This window comes from Pectinophora gossypiella, chromosome 9 (genome assembly GCF_024362695.1).
Source record: "Pectinophora gossypiella chromosome 9, ilPecGoss1.1, whole genome shotgun sequence".
In the NCBI taxonomy this organism is placed as follows: Eukaryota; Metazoa; Arthropoda; class Insecta; order Lepidoptera; family Gelechiidae; genus Pectinophora; species Pectinophora gossypiella.
Window position 1 is genome coordinate 260,420 of NC_065412.1, and position 22,138 is coordinate 282,557.

Below are 22,138 nucleotides of genomic sequence, written 5' to 3' on the forward strand. Positions count from 1 at the left end.
TATGGAGGGAGACAGGTCGCGCTTTGGTCCGTCAGGTTAATTGTCACTCCGTAACAACCATGGGATATCTGGTATATATGCATGCGCCGCCTCGCCGCCGTACCGATCAGCTGTACGCAGTAATAAACTAGCCTACTATTCAAACGGTCGTTTCATTCTAATACATAACAATTGACGACGAGGTGTTAAACGAATACCCACATTATTAAAGTAAAAGATGGCTTATGTCGGATTATTGCCTATTTTCGATTATAAAACATGTGAATGGGCGTTGTTTAAAGGCCGTTTAACGCAGTATTTAAAAGTGAATAACGTGAATGAAGAAAATAAGTGCGCGATCTTGATAACACACTTGTCCGATGACTCGTATAGGTTGGTGCGTAACCTTGCCTACCCAGATTCTGTGGATGAATATACTTATAAAAAGCTAGTCTTATTACTCGACAATCACTTCAAGCCCAAGAAGTGTACGTACGCGGATAGGGCGAAATTCTATGGAGCATCTAGGCATCCAGGCGAAAATCTAGGAGACTGGGCGGCACGACTTCGTGGTCTAGCAAGCTACTGCGAATTTGGATCTGCTCTGGATACGGTTTTGACCGATCGATTCATCCTCGGCTTGGGGCCAGGTCCCGAACGTGACAAGCTCTTTGAGCAAGGTCCTTCCATTCTCAAGATTGGGCAGGCATTAGAGATGGCAGAGCAGGCCGCCAGCGCGAGGGAGGCGAAGACGATGGTACTACCTAAGTTGGATTACAAAGAGGAGCCCATCTATCGAGCGTCGATGGGAACTGGTGGTGGGCGCGGCCTGAGCGCAGGCCAGGCGGGCGGCGGAACACACGCGCCACTTCGCGACCAGCGCACCGCTACTGGGGAGGGCTCACGATGTGCCGTATGCGGTTTGAAGAACCACTCGTCCAAGAATTGCCGATACAAAAACTATAAATGTCAAAATTGTGGTGTAAAGGGCCACTTAAAAAAGGTTTGCGGAAACAAAAATTCACGCGTTAATAACATAACGTGTGATGAACAAAGTGAAAGTGAGAATGAGGTTTTGTGTTGCCAGGAATGTCAAAATTTCAATTTAAGGTACGTTACGAATAAACCTTTAGAACTTAATCTTGTACTGGGAAAACGTGATATTACGATGGAGTTAGACTCGGGGTCGGGTACGTCAGTAATTTCAGAGCAGATGTATAGGGAATTATTTTCAGACTATAAGTTACAGTATTGTAACATTAGGATGTGTTTGTACAACGGACATAAAATCTCTCCGGAAGGGTATTTTAATATTGAGGCCACATTTAACAAGCAAAGTAAGAGGTTAAAAATCTTCGTCGTTAAAAATGGAGGCCCACCACTTCTTGGCCGCGATTTTATGTCCGCGTTTAATTTGGTCTTAACAACTAAAATAAATAGCATAAGTGATGTACATGATACTATAGATACATTATTGGAACAATATTCTGAATTGTGGTCTGACGAACTTGGCACATTTAATAGTTTTAAAATTAAATTACAGTTAAAAGAGGATGCTTATCCAAAGTTTTACAAGCCACGTAATGTACCTTTTGCTTTAAAAGATAAAGTGACAGCGGAATTGGATAGACTGGTAGGATTAGGTATATTGGTCCCAGTTAATCACTCTGATTATGCAACACCGATAGTTCCAGTTCTCAAAGAAAATGGGAAGGTAAGAATCGCTGGAGATTACTCAATTACACTAAATAAAGATTTAGTTATAGATAAATACCCCCTACCGAGGATCGAAGAAGTTTTTGCAAAACTTGGGGGCGGAAAATATTTTACTAAAATTGACTTAAAGAATGCGTACAATCAGTTTGTATTGGATGACTCATCACAAGATCTGACAACTATAAACACAATGAAGGGACTGTTCAAGTATACTCGTTTAGTATACGGTCTAGCTAACGCGCCAGCAATCTTTCAAAAATCAATGGAAACTATTTTAGCGGGACTCGAGGGTGTTAGTTGTTGGTTAGACGATATTTGCATTACAGGACCTGATGATGTTACCCATATGTCTCGGTTACGTGAAGTTTTACGCAGGTTGAGTGGGGCCGGATTACGGTTACGAAAGGAAAAATGCGAATTTTTCAAGAAAAGTGTAACTTATCTCGGTTACGTAATCGACGAAGCAGGGCTACATACTTGTCCCGACAAGGTAAGGGCTATTATCGACGCGCCGGAGCCAACAAACGTAACGGAGATAAAAAGATTTGTCGGTGTAGTTAATTACTACAGGAATTTCATTCCAAACGCGTCGGTTATAATGAGTCCGTTGTATGACTTACTTCGCGCCGACGTTAATTGGGAGTGGGGTGAGCGCCAGCGGAGCGCGGTGGCGGCCGTGAAGCGCGAGTTGTCATCGGAGCGCGTGCTGACTCATTTCACGCCGGGCGCGCAGCTGGTGCTGGAAGTGGATGCGGGGCCGGCCGGCCTCGGCGCAGTACTCTCGCAGCAGGCACCTGACGGTATCTTGCGTCCGCTGGCATTCGCGTCCAGGTCGTTGACGGCGAGCGAACGAAATTATAGCCAGATCCATAAAGAAGCCACGGCCGTTATATTTGGCGTTAAACGCTTTCATCAATATTTATTTGGAGTGCAAACACCTTTTATACTAAAAACAGATCATAGGCCATTGTTGACTATTTTCGGGAAAAAGAACGGAATTTCTGTAACTGCCGCTTTACGTTTACAAAGATACGCAATTATTCTTTCTGCGTATAATTATACGGTTCAATATATAACCAGTAAAAACAACGTGATTGCAGATTATTTTTCCAGAGCGCCGCTGCCGTCAATGGACAACGAGAGCGAACGAGATAGTGGTCATTCTTTTCTTTTCCTTGACGCAAATATTAAACCAGTTTCCTATGACGACATAAAACAGGCTACCGCTAGCGATAAGGTGTTATGTACGGTGATTAAATATATGAGTCACGGTTGGCCGCGCAAAATAAGTTGCGCTTCAATAAAATCTTACTATCATTGTAAATTAGATTTAGAATTTCATGAGGGTTGTTTGTTTAGAGGGCATAGGGTGGTAATCCCGGAAATTTTCAGGGAGCGTATGTTAGAGGAGTTGCACTCGGCACATTTTGGCATCGTTAAGACCAAAAGCGCGGCACGCGGACGTATGTGGTGGCCGGGCATCGACGGCGACATCGAGCGCTGGGTGGCATCGTGCGGCGCCTGCGCAGCCTTGCGGGCCGCGCCGCCTCGCGCTTCCCCCGCGCCCTGGCCGCGCCCGCCGCGCGCATGGTACCGACTGCATATTGATTACCTATCTATTGGGTCGAGCGTATACCTAATCATTATCGATGCTTATAGCAAATGGTTAGAATGTCTGTATATGGATCGAGGCACGAGTACGCAAGCTTTAATTACACAACTAAAAAAAGTATTCTCAAGTTTTGGTATACCAATTCAAATTGTCTCAGATAATGACATTAAAATTTGTTCCTCCGAATTCCATGAATTTTGTTCCAATAATGGTATACAATATTTAAACTCGCCAATCTATCACCCATCGAGCAACGGCCAAGCAGAAAATTCAGTAAAAACGTGTAAGAAAATGATCAAATGCATTATGTCGGGTGATAATTGTAATACTATTTCACAACAGAAACGAGACGAACTTTTACTGGGTTTCCTGTTTGATTATAGGAATAACGTCCATTGCACCACTGGCTGTACACCGGCTAAATTAATGTTTGGGAGGGATTTGAGATCCCGATTAGATTTAATTTTACCGATTAAAATAAATAAAACAGGTGTGCAGCAGGGGGAGCAAGGGACGAGTGATAGGTGCTTTGATGTTGGTGACGTTGTATGGGCAAAATGGTTTGTGGCAAGAAAGGGTAACTGGTCTAAGGGTAAGATTGTAAAAAAAATAGGCAATCGAATGTATGAAATATATTTCATTGATCATAATGTTATCAAAGTAAGGCATATAGACCAAATAATTAGAAAGGCTGAAATGGTGGATAATAGCTTGAACAAAACAAGACCAAGCACTTCTTTGAGCCAGCCGCCTATGTCAACACCGTCAATGTCAACCACTACGACCTCAGAGGTGTCACAACCTATCATTGCCGAAAATGAGGGTCAAGTGTCTGAGGACCAAAGAAACGCGAGAGAGGTTTTTGAGGATGCGGTAGAAGATACAGTAGAGGATGACTGCAATGAGGTATTATCAAATAATCCAGGAAGTTTGCGGGAGGCTACGCCTGTCGTTGCTTCACGTGACGTACAACCAATTACTGACAGTGTCGGGACACCCAAACGTTTTTTAAGGCCAAGAAATGTTATAGACTATAAGAAATACTTTTAATTTGCATTAGTGTAATGTATCTAAACTGTTGTCGACAGGTTTACAAATTAATGCGGGAGGAATGGTATATATGCATGCGCCGCCTCGCCGCCGTACCGATCAGCTGTACGCAGTAATAAACTAGCCTACTATTCAAACGGTCGTTTCATTCTAATACATAACAATATCACTATGTTTAAAAACACTGTCCGTACACCTGTAGGCACCTCACTTACTCGAGGACCTCTGACTATCAGGCCTACCTGAGGCGTTCTGGAATACTACTCGTAAATATATTTTAGACTCCTTTTATTAACCGACTTTACGTGGTCCAGTGGTTGAGCGTTGGGCTCACGATCCGGAGGTCCCGGGTTCGATTCCCGGTGGAGACAAATCACAAAAATCACTTTGTGGTCCCTAGTTTGGTTAGGACATTACAGGCTGATCACCTGATTGTCCGAAAGTAAGATGATCCGTGCTTCGGCAGGCACGTTAAGCCGTTGGTCCCGGTTACTTCTTACTGATGTAAGTAAGTTGTCGTTATATGAGCCTTGTCAGGAGCCCTTGGCAGCTCACTAGTAACACTGACACCAGGGTTGATGAGGTTGGTACTCCACCTCACAACCCACACGATAGAAGAAGAACCGACTTTAAAATGAAGAAGGTTATCACCGTGCCGACCCGCATGTAAGTCTTCTAATGGATTAAGTTTCTTACTTACTTTTAAACAGAAGGACCAGGTCTGTACAATTATTGATTATATTACAATAAGATAACATTCAACAATCGTCTCAATACGCGGTAAAAAATGGATCTGTTAAAGTACGTAAGCTAGTGTCGCAACGTTCATTAGCATAGTGACGTTTCAGTCGATATTAGGTCGAACGATTCTTTTCTACTACATTGATAGAGTATATAGAGTGATATACGCTTTTATAAATCGCTTTGTATCCCATAACATGATGAAATGCATATGTATACAGTTGTTCATCATGTTACGCATCTGCATATGCATTTCATCATCTTATAGCCATTTTATGATTAGCATGGGCCGCCGTCGCGCGGCGCGATTATTTCAAACATAAAGCGATTTATGAAAGCGTTCACGCAGAAGCGTTATCAAGACCATTGATTAATCCATCACAAGACCTCAGTCGACTTTCCCTTATATTATTTTCGTGGCACGAAAATAACGACTCAGAGCCGTGGTTACTTATAATTAGTCACTACATTTAGCTTTTAAGATCTGAAATGTAATATAATGTTTTAGTGTAAGTGACTGTTAGTAAACTAAAATAAATAAATAAAAAGTAGCACCGTTGAAAGAATGCTCCAAGCTCACTGTGAGGCTTAAACTTATGTTTTTCGAATTTGTTTTCGAATTCATATTTGGATCTTAAATGTTTATCACGTCGTCAGCGGTGAGGGAAAACATGGCGAGGAAACCCACATATCTGAGAATAAATTCGGAAGTATATATGACCAAAGCTGTAATTGGGTTGAATTTCTCTTCGCGTTGAAAACTTGGAAGGTTATCTATATACACAGGCAGTCGCTTCTGTTTAAAACCGGACTTGTCAAATCTTCATATTAGGCCGGGGAAAAAATAGGCAAAGCGGAAATAGCGTTGGGAAGATAGAAAAGAAGGATTTAAAAATCGAATAAAAAGCAATATTGGACATGGCTCCGTAAGTGCCAGATAAGACGTACGGTACACCCGCACCCCGGCTCGGCGCAGCCCCGGCCATAACACTAAATTTACCGCCTCGGATTTTCGCCGGCACTTGCTGAGCTCGGTTAATTACTGCCGAGATTACTCGGCACATTCCACGCCATCACCAACTATCCTGCCCTCTAAGATTAAAAACGGAATTTCCTCCACTGGCTGGAACCACTTTCCGCGTTTTACTTAGCTTCCGCTTGTGTTGGGACTCTGGATAAGATAGAGTGATGAATTTACTTACATAGGTACCTGAGTGTATTTCACTGTTAGGTACCTACCTACTACAGTTTCGTGTGCGAAGTCGCTACGATAGCTCCGACTCTGCGGTTTTTTTATATTCTGGAATGTTTTTTTTTAAGATAATTTATATTAGGTAGTATTATTAGGTTTCACCGTTATTTATAGCTCCTTCAAAATTCTTAAAGCCCCGCGCGGCATCGTTAGTGTTTGGTTTTCATTTTGGCGCAACCATCTCTTTTTTAAAAACTTTTGTTGATCAACAGAAGTATTAAAAGAAGTAGATGATAACTTTAATTCATAAAAAATTATAACAATTTAATTTCTTTTTAGAATTTCCCATTAAATTTGCATAGCGTTAATTTATTTTCTTGTGTTAGCGACTTTTAATTTATCGCTACACTACTTACGTAATATAAATTAAAAGTGCTTTTAGAACCTATTAAATATTTTAGTTCTCTAAAATGTTACCCACTAAAAACGTTTTTAATAAATAAGACACTAATATTATTTTTGCTATCGATATAAGAAAAATAATCGAAGAAATTTAACTAAAAATAATAATAATAAATAGTAAAAATGAAAAATCTACGACACACATATACATTTACAACATTAAAATATACACACATTAACATTAATATTTAGCTGGAAAACATAAAGAACAAACTACAACTACACTACACCATTACTACTACTATAACTACATTTTCCCTTCGGTAAACGAAGACCTCGTGTAAACGGCATAACGCTAGGGAGATGATGATGACGCTCCTACAGCCCAAGTTGTATCATCGCTCAATGTCATGATTGCTCAACATCCAGATATTGACATATTTTATAAATTCAAATTCAAATTCAAATGTATTTATTGCATTGCTACAGGTCAAGAAGGTCTTAAACAATATTACATACATCCACAATAGTACATTAAATATAGTATAGTATAGTAGTAGTAGTGTGTAGTAGTGTAGTAGTAGTAGTGTAGTAGTGTGTAGTAGTGTAGTTATAGTTCATTAAACTCGTTCATGCAATATTCCATTTGTTATTTAAATACTACTGCTCAACGTAAGATTGTATTATTTATAATTATAGTTACCCATGTTTGTGATTGGTTAGTTTAAGTTTACTGTACGCATTGGATTTTTCCGTTAGTGCAGTAGTAAAACTTTTTTTCTTAATAAATAAATTATGAAATGAAAAGAGCCCGTGCCCAGCAGTGGGGCTTACATACAATCATTGATTGTTTACGGTATATCACAGATTAGGAAACAGGTCTTCTTCTCTTCTTCTACCGTGTGTGCGTGTGTGTGTGTGTGTGTGTGTGTGTGTGTGTGTGTGTGTGTGTGTGTGTGTGTGTGTGTGTGTGTGTGTGTGTAAGGAAACGTGCTCCCAGTTTATGTTTGTATTTACGTGTCCGCTAAACTACGTTTATGACGTCATTTAATCGTCATATAGGTACAATGTACAGGGTGTTAGTACTGTTAGTGACACCGTACCGAATAATAAGGGGGACGATTCAGAGATTGATTGGAATTTTCCACTTTATATTAACTCAGAATAATGGTCTGAATCATCCCCCTCAGTATTCGTTACGGTATCACTAACACTCATACGTACTCGTGTGGCTACCATTCGTACTTATACGAGGGGGATGATTCAGATTATGAGTTGATATCAAGTGGAATTTCCAGTCGGAAAACTCATGAAAATTTTAGTGTTCTTTCTAATTAATTTCAGTTCCATACTTCTGCCACGCAAAATTCCATTTGATATCAACTCAGAATCATGGTCTGAGTCATCCCTAAAAGTTTTCGTTACGATGCCACTAACACCCTGTATGTCGTCGGCGTCGAATGGAGCTGCCGCAGTAATTAACAGGAGATATTGTTTTGATCTGTGTTTATGGAGAGGTCAGTCGAGCGTAAACCTGTCATCGATGACCATAACAGTAATACATAACGCAGATTGATTATAAGAGTAACATTATTTGATGAGTACGTGCACAGGATTAGCAGAACGTAGTGGGTAGCTCACTGGGACGGGCTAACCTATAAAATGCTACTTAGGTTCTATGACGATCTTGTGACGTAGCGAGTAGGCGCCGCTACTTTAAAAGCGGTATCAGTACTGTTTGGAGGCCAAGGAAATGGATTCTGGTAGGGCTTTAGCTAAAACATCACCGATTGAGAAATTGGTCGGTGTACTGAGGAACGGAAGGCGATTGGGGCAACCAACGGTCTACACGCCCTATCTATGGAGTTATGAAAGCGATTATTTCACCGACAAGAGCGCAGCTCTTAAATAAAGAGAGAGACGTGCACTGAGTAGTTATGTATATAGAATTAACGGCGTAATGTCTTTCCACATATGTATCTGCGTAGATGCTGTGACTTGCATGTCATAGCATCTAATATTAGATAAGGCTACTAACATCTAGAATAAGTTTACTAACACATATGATACGTGTTCCGTGAAATAAATATATTATTATATTATTATTATTATTATATAGATAGGCTAGTTTCCAACTATTCTATCTAAAATTATTCTTTCTTATCATCCAACGATTCGAACCTGCGACCTCAAAGTACGAGGTAAGCGTTCTACTAACTAGGCTACCACGGCTCGTAGCCTCGGCTGACTACATTATTACTCATCATAATAATACTCATTAACTCCTTTATTTCCCTCAGCATTATATTAAATGCACAAAGCTTACATGGTATAATAGTACAAGTACAACATTACAAAGACACATTATACGTTGTATGAACGCTTCATGAATACACGGAATAGAATATAAATGACAATGTGAGGCATTCATCTGCTGAAATTCGACGGGATGAAGCGTTGGTATACTGTATGACTGTAGGTTGTGGCTTCTAAGTTGCGTTTGGAGAACAATGGAAATAGAAGTATTTTATTTTATTTTTATTTTATTTTATTTTCTTAGGAAGATTAACAGTCAAATAATAACTATAGATCTAGACGATAGATGTAGACAATGCTAATGAGAAATCTCTACAAATAGATAAAGAGTTACGCGCTGATAAAGAGGCAGGTATAGGTATGTCACATTAATCTAACATTAAATGAGAAGAAGAATGAGTGAAAAAAAAGGGTTTGGCAAGCATTCGTTTGACAGTTGTAATGCTGGTACAGAACAAATCTAAATCACATTGCAATTCACTGAAATCACGACAGGCACGAATAAAAAATGAATTTCTGCGATAATTTACCCTAGCAAATGGTACTCGAAGAACAGTATGGAATATTACCTAATAGAATTATTAACAGAATAGGCTAGTTTCTAACTAGTCAAATCTAAGCTTTTTACTAAACGTCAAAACACGAAATTACTATGGAATTTGTATGAAAAAGCAACCTGCGACCTCAAAGTGAAAGGCAAGCGTTCTACCAAATGGGCTACCACGGTTTCCAAAACACGAGTATATTTTTTGTGATTGCAACATTAACAATGAAAATTAAAAAAAATATCCTCCCTAAGGCCTCCCATCGTTGCTTCTAGGAATCTCAAAACTCTAACTAGTAAGTAATAATTTTTTTCTAAAAATATTTTTAGCATATTTATCGCTATTCAAATTCAAATTCAAAAATATCTTTATTCAATAGGTAACATAGTTACACTTTGAATCGTCAATTTTACATAACGAACGTCTCATCCGCCTAAAACTACTGCAGCTTCTCACAACCTGTATAGCCGGGGAAAAGATATAACTACCTCATGAAGGTCTCATGAAGGAATTGATCGTCGGCACTTTATTTTTTTTATTTTTATTTGCGTGTGCGGATTTCCCACTCACACCTGGCCATGACCGTGAGGGCCCATGAGCATTAGTCTCTTTCTGGTTTCCTGCCCACCGCGGATGTGTCAGCGCGCGATGTCATGCTGTCGCCGCATATCGACTGATTGTGTCCGACATAATGTGTCGGTGTCAACAACGTGTCTAGCTGCTATCTGTTTTTGACATAATTCACGCCTTTATGCTATTGGGAGCGGACAGAGCCACAAGATGACTACCTATAGATATTTGGTATTGAAAGCCGAGTATATAACAAAAGTGGTTCAAATAATGTAACGTTCAAAGCAAACATTTAACGTTTTGATTCACGCCATTTTGATTTATAAGTTTATTTTTTATTTAAAAAGGTGTTTTATGAACACCAGACATGATGAAGTAAATTAATGTTTTAGTAAACATTATTGAAAAAATATTAAAATTAATACACTAGTATTAAAAATAAATACAATATTATTTACTAATAGTATTTAATAAATACAATAGTATTTATTTTAAATATTTCGTTTTAAAAAAGGATTATAAGAACTTAAATTTGAATAAATAAGAACCAATAATCCACCTATTAAGCGCTGAAATTACGTAGTACAGGCTGTTTGTAAGTATATGATTAAAAAGCTACTTGAGCTGATACGTTGAAGATCAAAACATTGATCAAACATTTTATATCTTCTAATAATAAATACTTTTATTTCTCTGTCTAATCGCTGCGCACACTCTGGCCACTCCGCAGTGTAATTGTAAGCCTTCCTTTCTTCCACTAACCCTTAGTTTCTATAAACCCCTAACACGGAACTTTCTCCATTCGATTGATAAAGGCAACTCTTTAATTAAATCTGGGTAGAGAAATACTTACCCAATCATTATCACAGAGGGTTACTACGAACTTTTGTCGCGATAAGTAAAGCACAGATTAGGTAATAGTTACGTAAGAAAAGAATCTTTGACGGTAGATATACGCATAGATGTGACATAAGTATTGCTTTACCTTATCAATATTTTTTCTTTCTTATCATATCGCGTGCGTACTTTACCTCAACCTCATGAATCTTAGAAAAGCCAGTAATGCCTGAATACACGTTTATCTTGATTACAGCCGCTGACAGGTCGGGACATGAACTAGCAGTCCGTTAAATTAAAATTTAAAGATAAGACGGGGTGGGAAGAAGACATCGATTACGAGCCTTCGCCCCGCCTGGCGAGTTAATTCTCTAGGGGTGCAACGTGCGCGGAATTCGAAAACAGGTCACGGGTTCGAAGTCGGAATTGTCGCGGGGAACCGAAACAGCCTGTCTAGTACAAAGGTTTACCGTTCAAATGATCACACTGAAAAGGGTAGAGCGTGGTTTATTTTTTGGTTAAACGCAGGTTTATTTAAATTTATTTGAGGAAGACCTAGAAGGACGTCTCTCTCTTTATTTAAGAGCTGCGCTCTTGACGGTGGAGTGATCGCCATTCCTCTCTTCTTCCCGCCAAATCCTTCACCTCCTGATGCGACACGACCTGCACCTTCTCTTTTATTTGTTTCATAAATGTTCTCCTAGGTCTACCCCTTTTTTAATTTTTCCTTCTATGATGTTTGTTATAAATGAATCGTGTCGTATCAGGTGGCCAATCATATTTCATCTCCGGTTCTCTATAGCCTTCATTATGGTTCTCTTTTCTTCAACTCTTTCCAGCACTTTTACATTTGACACCATTTCAGTCCAAGACGAAACGACGACGACGAGGCGGTTGTGTAAAAGGACGTACATTGACCAATGCTTTGCACAGGGTTCGCTTACCCAACCTGAAGATTTGACAGGTCCTGTTTTTATTACAGAAGCGACTGCCTGTCTGACCTACCAACCCGCGAAAGAAAAACCAGCCCAATACAGGTTACTTCAAAAATGCATTTCTCGGAAATGTGGGTTTCCTCAAGATATTTTCCTTCACCGCGAAGCACGTGATAACATGAATTCGAAAACAAATTGACGATTGGTTTAGGCCTGTGCTGATTTGAACCTGCGACCTCAAAGTGAGAGGCAAGCGTTCTACCAACTGGGCTACGGGTCATTCATGAGTCCAAACATGAATTGGAAAATAAATTCGAAAATCATAGTCATCAAAATAAAAAGCAAATACGTCACTGGCTACTGTTTGAGTTTTTCCACTAATGGAAAATCTGCATAATGGCCCGTCTCCTGATTCGATTTGTTCGGAACACGTTATCCGCGCTCTAATGGAGCGCTATCGAAGACGACAGTTTTTGCCCATCTCCTTTAGCAAAGTGAGCGCAAGCCCCTTTGTGACTTAACTTCCTTTTAGGAGGATAAAGCTGGCGATGGCCCGGCGACGGCTAGCGAGACTGTGGCGCCCAAACTGTGCTTAGCTCAGTACCTACGCACTCATAACATAAGTAAGTAAAAAGTTTATTTCCTGCACAAAAAATAATCCCATAACAAAAGACATTTGGTTCGTACATACAATTTTTGAGGAGAGACTGGTGCCTAAACTAGGTAAAACCTGTCATGTAGGACACCAGGTCTCCACCTCCAGATATTAAACAGAAACAAACAACAACACACATATAACACAAACAAATATGAACAGCCTATATACGTTCCACTGCTGGGCACAGACCTCCCCTTAATCAACTGGAGGGGGTATGGAGCATACTCCATCACGCTGCTCCACTGCCGGTTGAAGGATAATAACCGGGGCCAACGGCTTAACGTACTCTCCGAAGCACGAAATCATCTTACTTTTTCAGACAATCATGTGATTCAAGCCTGAAAAGTCCTTACCAAACAAAGAACAGTCTCACAGAGTAATTTCGACAATGACCCCACCGGGAATCGAACCTCCAGATCGTGAGCCTTACGCTCTGACCACTAGCCCACCGTTGTTACGTGCTCAGCAAACGAAAATTAACTACGTGAAAACGGTATAACTGGGGAGATGATTCATTACCAACTCGATTTTACTTATTTAATTATATGCCTAATTCAGATATAATTAGGCTCTAGTGAGTTGCTTGTGTGTCTGTCTGTGTATTCTAAATTGAACTATTTCTTTTTTATAGATATTTATAGCCAGCATCGGTACACATTAGAAAATAAGTTTTAGTAGTAGGTACGATCCACTCTGAACCGGCGTGCGTGTATGAAACAATTGATAAATGTGGAGGAAGCAAGAGAAGCGTGTCAGGATCGAAGCAAATGGAATTCCATAGTTTCTGCTTGACCCGGTGGGAAATAGGCGTGAGTTTATGTATGTATGTGTAGTGTAAAAAATGTGTAGTGTAAAAGATGTGTTGCTGTTGCAGTTTCTTGTCATTTCTTCTCCTCAGCCATAACACTTTGCGAAATGACGTAAATTCAAAAATGTTAAATTGACCTTCAACAAGTTTATCAATGAGAATAACGTTGAATAAATTATTCTGATTCTGGTTTGTACATCACTACATAGTATAAAACAAAGTCGCTTTTTCTGTCCTTATATCCCTATGTACGCTTAAATCTTTAAAACTACGCAACGGATTTTGCGTTTTTTTTAATAGATAGAATGTTTTAAGAGGAGGGTTTCTATGTATAATAACATGTAAATAGTGGAGAATACTGTTATTTTTGAGTTTTTTAATGTGATGTCGTAAATAATTTCATTTTTTCCTCAGCTTTGCACCCTAGAGAAGCTGAGCCAGGTCGCTAGGTAGAAAATAAATAACGAAGGTGGCCCAAGCCGCGCAAAGTTTGAGAGCCGTTACGATTTCCAATAACGGGCAGCCCTGAGCCACTCGTGTTCCACGTCCATTATATCCAGCCGCGGATTTGTTACAGGCAACGTGTGAGGACACCGTCCTTATACTGCACTTACTGCTGGGAGATATCTTACTGCTTAGATTTAATTGTCGACCTCAGGGAAGAAGTTGGACCGATCGCTTGTGTTGAAGGTTTTTTCTCTTTCTTCTGTGAGTTTGCCTAAGCACTGGTGTGCTTGGTGAAGTAAGAAGTACTCTAAAGAACAAAAATCACAAAAAAAAACAATCGACTTGACATGTTTTTAGTTTTAGGTATTACTGAGTTATTACGTACGATAGAATTTAAAAAATACGAATAGGTATGTCTAGCTTTTTCCACGTGTTTGTGCTATAAATACATCGCTCCAAATACTTATTCATTGAGCCGCAACAGCAAACACTGACGCGGAAAGCACGAAAAGCTATTTTCGCGCAATTTTCAGCATCAATGTTTGCTTTTGCTTTAGGTACGCGTTTTTACCAGCAGAATGGTTCTAAAAAAAGGTAGGGACCCGTTACAGAGACGCGTGCCCTGCACCCTGACTGACGTTTCCGCCTACAAAAGGCCTGTTAGGCCTCTGAGTGACGGAAAAATAAATCACAAATCCTGAAACCAGAGCAACATAAAAAAGCTGACGTGGAGCAATTAATTAATGCGAATTCATATGGGTTCGCGTTCCATTCGACGCGTACGCGGTTGAAAAATTCGCGTTTGTATTGTTACGCGTTACCGGAATGAAACCCACATTTTTCGACCGAGGTCGGTGGTCCCACATTTATCATTATCACGTCGCAGCGCAGCCACACCTTTCCTTCGTCCACTAAATCACTGAATTTGCTCAATTGATATTCCTATAACAAACGCTACTGAGTGCCCGCAAAACCATTTGACAAATTGCCGGCCACGATAAAAGAAATGGTGGCAAATTGCGAAAACTCGGCTCTTCCTACAAAAGTTTTAAGCCAACGATGAAAAAGCTTAACGTTTCCGCCAGGCTAAGCCGAATTTAGTTATTAAATTTTATTCGCCAAAAACAAAACGTCATTTCGCTAAATACACAAAGAGATAAAATGTAAACGTTCTCGCTATTTGTAAGTACATAAAAAGGCAATAAAATAATACAAAGGAAATGTTTCAGGGGTGTGGAGAAAAAGAAAATGTGACTGGAGGGCATGTAGGTGAACACAGGGCTTGGAGCTGCGTTCATCATGTAGGAGCGACGATAGTTAACCTTTTCACGGACAGAGATCATTGGATCATTGATGGTTCATGATAGGTAATATGATACCTTGGCATCGGAACGTCATTAGCAATAAGGCCGCCGATTGTACTTATCTTGTGACATTTGTAATTGTTTTTAGTGTTGTATTTATATGTGCAATAAAGCGCTTTTGTATTGTATTGTATATACTATACACCTCTGCCTACCCCTTCGGGTATACAGGCGTGATGCTGTACAATGTTAAGTTCTTTATCCAATCGAAAAGTAAGTTGGACTTGTCGTTTAATAGAACAAGGCGCGGTGTCAAATTTATCACCAACTGGACCCTTATCCACCGTCCTTGTATTTGCATCCTTCTCTATCCAACGCGTGGTAGTTAACGTGCGAGAGGGCAGGTGCGTCCAGAAATATTTCCACTGTACCTTCGGCACTCGACACAAGCTGTGAAAAAGGTTAGAGATAAATTCGCGCCGAACAAGAAAACTGAATCGTTGGCAAGATAAATGTCCGGGGGCAGTTGCCTCGTTTATGGATTAAATCCTCACTCAACTAAGGACACCTGAGACTAGTCAGTCGCCACGGTGACATAACATAACAAGCTCACGACTATATCCCAATTGGGGTAGTCAGAGATACATCTCACTGACTGAGCACCCACACCTTACCGAGCTTTCTGTTAGGCTAAGTTGGTGGTGAGCTCTATCGCCGTCTACGAGTTACTGGCCACGTTTGCAGTCACTTCTTCTATCGTGTGGGTTGTGAGGTGGATTACGAACCTCAGCAACCCTGGTGTCAAGGTTATTACTGAGCCGCCATAGGCCCCTGACATGGCTCATGTAACGATTACTCACTTACATCAGTAAGTAGTAACCGAGACCAACGGCTTAATGTGCCTTCTGAAGCACGGATCATTTTACTTTCGGACAATCAGGTGATCAGCCTGTAATGTGCTAACCAAACTAGGGATCACAAAGTGATTTTTGTGATATATCTCCACCGGGATTCGAACCCGGGACCTCCGGATCGTGAGCCCAACGCTCAACCAGTGGACCACAGAAGCCGCCATAGAGGCGGTCACTGAATAATACTTGCTGAATGATTATTGAATTACATCTTAGGCCACATCATCAGGGGTTTTATATTGTTTAATTATGTCTAATTATATTATTATTTATTATGAAAGTTTATATTGAAAGTTTCACTGCGCATTGGCGCTTCTGCGCTAAAAACATTTAGGCGCAGAATGTCCAATTCATGTAAAAAGCAATATTGCAATTTGAAATTCGCGCATAGTGTTTGCCTCGTTTACGAAATAAATCCTCACTGAACGAAGGCTATGGACACCTGAGACTGTTCAGTCGACACGGTGACGGTCACTTAGTACACAAATAGTCAAATATAAATGCAAATATACTTTATTGTACCAAAATAAAAGGATTTATTTATTATATTAATTTTAGTTTAGTTTTATTTCTACTTATTTATTTCTTGTTGCACCATCCCGCATCCAAGTGTGGTAAATGTTTGTTTCCTGGTAATGGTTGTCTGGAAGAAATTGCTCTACAGTAATAAGGCCACCCAAGTTGTACTGTATTCATGTGTTATGCCTGATTGTTGAAATTTAGTTCTGTGCAATAATGTATATTTGATTAGATTTGAAATATTTACAAAAGACTAAGTACACACTTGCTGAATTATTATCGACTTTGTCACTGTGGTCCCGTAGTGCGTGCACTGGCATGCTTTTTAAACGGGGAGCGCCGGTTCGCACAACGGCACTCCCCAATGACTTATGAATCTTAAGTGCAATTTTCACTAACACAGTTGGATCGACCATTATAGACGACACGGCTCACTGTTGCCAGGTATTGTTAACAAAAATCAGAATGTGATTGTTGCTATAAGCCGACGTTATTATGTCTATCTGTATGTCCATAACATAGATATACTACTACCGTAGATTGAACATCAGCGCTCAAAAAGTGGGCCGCAAAGTTACTGTTAATATAGCGCCGTTGACAGTACTTTACCTTAGTGCGCGATCAGGCGCCGAACTGACAACACGGGGAAGTGCGTGGTAAAATCTTGCAAAAATATAAGCTCAATGCGAAAACCGAAGGATGGAACATAATATTTCTAATATGTAATGGCATTGTGCATGTTATCATATATGTAGTATAAACATTTTAATATTCGCAATAAATTGTTTTAAGTTTACGCGGTTATTATCATAATTAAAGCACATAATAACGGGTTCTTACCGCGTTTAAATGGGGATATGAGACTCCCAAGGGGTCGCGGTAAGAACCCGTTATTATGTGCTTTAATTCGCAATAAAACCCACCAAAATCACTATTTTAGTTTAAAATACACTAAAACAATTACTCCCGGTCAACCCGCAGTATAACTCGACCGCGTTACGTAGCACCACGCGCTAATATACGTAGTAAGACGATGCGTATTTTCTTAATTTCTCACGATTTTATTGAATGTATATACCGCTGTGTACGAATGTATAGCTAAACAAGCGCCAAGTCTTCGCCGCATTTTTGTATCAAGCGCTGTATCAACAATAGCGGTAACTCAATGGCCCATAAACTCTATAAACCAATGCCATAGTACATTATGACACATCTAAGTACATTACGGCAAGTTGGTTGAATCCGTGTAAAGAGGAAGTGTTCGACAATGGGGGAAATTCGGCCAGATAACAAGACGCCATCAATTCTTATTGCTTACAAGGAAATCGTCTTCGTTTAGATGGGAGGAAGCGCCAACTTATTTCAGGGAAATATCTGCTGTTGTCAGGACCATTTTCAAATTTTTGGGGTTCCGTTTTCCTTTTATACCTTTTGCGTTATAACATGGCGTAGTACAGCCGTCAGAACAGTACTTTTTCTAGTTCTCTCTTTCCCAATGGACTGTACTTTATCTTTCTGTCCAATTGTCATACGGCCCGTGAAGGAACTCTAAAGATCACTTAGGTATCATAATAATGACGCCATAGTTCCGAGAGGTATGGAAAGAATATTATAAATAATTCATAATAATAATTGGCAGCTCAATAACTAGGCACCCTGACAACAGGGTTGATGAGGTTGGTAATCCACCTGAGAACCCACAGGATAGAAGATAATAATAATAAATAACCTACACGTCCCACTGCTGGGCAGAGACCCCCCCCCCCCCCCCTCAACCAACTGGAGGGGTTATGGAGCGTACCATCCCGCTGCTCCAAATCGGATCGATGGAGGCGTTTGGACTAGTAGCCCGGGACGTTCGGCTTAACGTGCCTTCCGAAGCGCGGAATCATGTTACTTTTTCGATATAGCAGATTTTTACGAATTCCGAATGTTCGGGATGATACGTTAATAGCTTTTTTCAACCGATGGTTAGGTATACCTGTTAGGTTTTCCAAAGTCGCTTGTCATCGTGTGCAATCTCCTTGGTTCCTTACCTGTAAAGATGAAAAACATTGTGTGAGTATAAAGTATCAGATTTTTCTACGGTGCATAAAACGGAACCCTCTTTTTAATATATTGAAAAACTGGATTTTTGCTATTCTAAATTAGAGGTACCCATAAGAAATCCTTTATTTTAGGTACCAATGAGAAACAATAATAGAGAATTTCGCAAAATCCATCTTAGTGAGCACCTACGTCGTAAAAGGAATTCCCATGCAAAATTTTGATTCTCCTGCAATTTGTAGTGTTTAAAGTTAAATTTATAATGCAGAAGTCACGGGCGGAAAGCTAGTGAATAAAAGCAAGTATATGTGTGAGAGCGGCAGGGCGCGGGCGCCGCCTACCCAGGGCTGCTCACCGCTCTATTTGTCCGGGGCGCGGAAGTTCGTGCGGGCGCGGTTCATGAACGCCGGTACACTTCCGCAACCAGGGGTGAGCGGGTGAGTCAATCTGAGTCACTCCTTGCATATTCAAATTCAAAAATATATTCAGTAGGTAACATAGTTACACTTCGAATCGTCAATTTTTACATAACGAACGTCTCATCCGCCTAAAACTACTGCAGCTTCTCACAACCTGTATAGCCGGGGAAAAGAAGCTGCAAGAAAAACCACGGCACAGGGCCCTAGACGTTCTTTTAAAAAATTAATAAACAAAAAATATTGTTATACAAATTGAGTAATTTAGCTAGTTTGACTTAGTTATTTAGTCATTTGTCATAGGGCTTTAGGATAATCTCGGCATCAAGGGGTGATATAGTGGTCCCATTCAACCATTCGTTTCTTTCTGACTTGATTTTTAATGACTGATTATTACATTACTACAAAAATTGTTACGTCTGAAGAAAGGAAATCAAAATATTTTTGTTATACAAACTTCTATTTTTATTTTATTAGTTTTCTATCATTTTTATTGACTTTTATTAATTTTAATTTGGTTTATGTGAATTAATTTAATGACATTTATTTACATCTGTACAACAATTAATTTCATAATAGGACCTTTGTATTGACACTTTTATATTTTAAATTTTATAAATTTTGCATGATTTATGTAATTTAAATGCACGGTAAACTATTTTTTTTTAACATCTGTCACACTGCATTTATGGCAAATAAAGAATCTTATCTAAGGAATTCTACCTACATCCACAAATCTTAAATATATTATAAAATAATAAATAATTAACGCAGTGAAAACCTGAAACGAAAATAACACGCGTGCATGAGCATGAAAACTACAAGAAAACCTTCTGGGAAAAGGAAGGCTCCTAACAGAACAATCAACATTAGATTAAGTAAATAATAATTTATCTATTAAATAGCTCTCTACCATTACAACTTACATAATATTAAAATTAAACAAAAGAATAATTAAAAATAAAAGAATAACAAGAAATAAACCAAAAATGATGATGGATGATGGTGAATGTCGGTGTACGGACAAACCAAAGTTGGTTTTTGTTGCACCGTCAATTGTAAAAAAATGTATTAAGTACTGTACTTATTTTTAATAATAAATAATAAATAAACATACTCTCCTCAGAAATTAGCCCACGACAAGAATAGTAAAAATTATGGTGACTGAGTTGACTCATTCGGTGAACTATTTCCCCCAGCCCTGTTCCGCTGTGGCCGCAATGCTCAATAAACTACATGTAGGCATAGATTTTACAATTGACCAACCAGGATTTACATGCCGTTGATAAAAGACTCATGCATTTTAATGAGTCTAATGTTGAATAGCGATTCTATTGGTGTTCCCTTTTCGCTTGTGTTCCCTTCCTTTTGCCGATTATTCCGAATCAATTTTGATGATTTGGAGAGGGAAATGTTTTCGTAGTGTGCTCTGTTCATTTGAACATGGATACGTACAGTCAATAGCATGAACGTACTAGGAATTTGTTCCTTGTTTGTTTTGCAAAATCTCTTCAAACCAATTCCAATCAATTTCTCAATTCAATTTCAATTTTTCATTTTTTTTATTTTTTTTCTATTTTTCTCTTTAAACTGTAAGCATTAAAATCTCTAAAAAACGCAAAGGTACTTAGTCACTTTAAAGATTTACACACTTTACACATAGTAACTTTTAATTACGTATCGACTCGATAAAAATAGTTAACTACAGAAATATTAGCAGACCTTGAATGCGAATAAAAACGACACAGCATCACGCCTCTATCCCCGAAGGGGTAAGCAGAAGTGTATAGTATATACACCCACTCCTCGCCAGCTATGTTTAAGTCCCATGTAATATAGAGGGCAAAGAACTTCATTCAAACTCATAAAGTTACCATACGTTTAGGTCCCTTATAATAGGAGTAAAAAAATAATAATAAAAAAATATAAAAAAAAACATTTATTTGCAGACAAAAAAGTCCATAGATGGTTAGTACAAAAGAAAATCTTACACACATGTTAGATATATGGTAAAAAATCACTCAAATAAACAACACCCTACAAGTACGTAATAGAGCTGTAGCAACTGTACCAACAATAAGAAACTCAAGTACTCGTAAATTCCGTATAACAAATCCCAAAAATCCGGTAACCCGATAACATTTCTCCCAACAGCCTACATCCGGTGGCATTTCTTAAAAAGCGTTATTTCAGCGACACCTGCAGTGGGTAAATTATTGTCGCTAGCCCGACCCCGCGTAACGTGAGTAACCGCCTTTAGGTTGTGGCTTCTAATGTAGCGAGTAGCGGGGCTGTCATCATCTACCTAACCTAAATTCAAATTCAAAAATATCTTTATTCAGTGGTAACATAGTTACACTTTGAACCGTCAATTTTTACATAACGAACGTCTCATCCTTCTTAAACTTCTGCAGCTTGTCACAACCTGTAGGTATAGCCGGGGAAAAGAAGCTGCAAGAAAAACCTCGGCACAGGGCCCTAGACGTTCTTTAAAAAAATTAAAATAAACATAAAATATTAGTATACAATTGAGTAATTTAGCTGCCTAATATCAGTTCTCAGACAGTTAATCCCATTGATACAGATTTAACAGATCCGGTTTTTTACAGAAGCGACTCCCTGTTTGACCTTCCAACCCGCGAAAGGAAAACCAGCCCAATACAGGTTAGGTCACATATCTCCGTAAATGCATTTCTCGGGAATGTGGGTTTCTTTACGATGTTTTCCTTCACCTTCACATTTATGATCCAAACATGAATTCGAGATAAATTATTGGTTTAAGCCGGTGCTGGATTCGAACCTGCGACCTCAAAGTGAGAGGCAAGCGTTTACCAACTGGATTACCACGGCTCAGTAGCGGGGCTGTGGTTGCGAAAAACTAAACAGCGGCAAGAATATGTCGTCGATACAAGCGCGAGCGATGTGTCGTTGAGAACATTGAGTTTCTTGTTATTTATTCTCCTCAGCTTAAACACCCTTGCCATAAAACAAATTGTCTTTTTAAACATTATACATACGTAAACTTAAGATTACGTCTATTTCCCGTTGAGGTCGGCAGAGATCACGGTACCACCTTCCACCCACCACATTCGCTTCTTCCACTCTCATCAAAGTAACCTAACCTTTAAAACCTA

At 39.3% G+C, this 22,138-nt stretch overlaps 2 protein-coding genes across 4 annotated transcripts in view; one reads left to right on the plus strand and one right to left on the minus strand.

Annotated features, from left to right (window-relative positions):
* The window catches only part of LOC126369337 (mannosyl-oligosaccharide alpha-1,2-mannosidase IA), a 168,204-nt gene that overhangs the window by 22,850 nt on the left and 123,216 nt on the right, over positions 1 to 22,138 (minus strand). The window lies entirely within an intron of this gene.
* Positions 77 to 4,494, plus strand: LOC126369330 (uncharacterized protein K02A2.6-like). 3 transcript variants are annotated; one of them, XM_050013664.1, is made up of 2 exons: positions 77 to 3,285; positions 4,396 to 4,494. In XM_050013664.1, exons 1-2 carry the CDS (start codon positions 218 to 220, stop codon positions 4,406 to 4,408), a joined length of 3,081 nt encoding a protein of 1,026 aa, XP_049869621.1. In that variant the 5' UTR covers positions 77 to 217; the 3' UTR covers positions 4,409 to 4,494. The 3 variants fall into 3 exon arrangements, with proteins under 3 accessions (XP_049869621.1, XP_049869623.1, XP_049869622.1); XM_050013666.1 differs by having other exon boundaries at positions 77 to 1,089; XM_050013665.1 differs by lacking the exon at positions 4,396 to 4,494 and having other exon boundaries at positions 77 to 1,693; positions 3,088 to 3,224.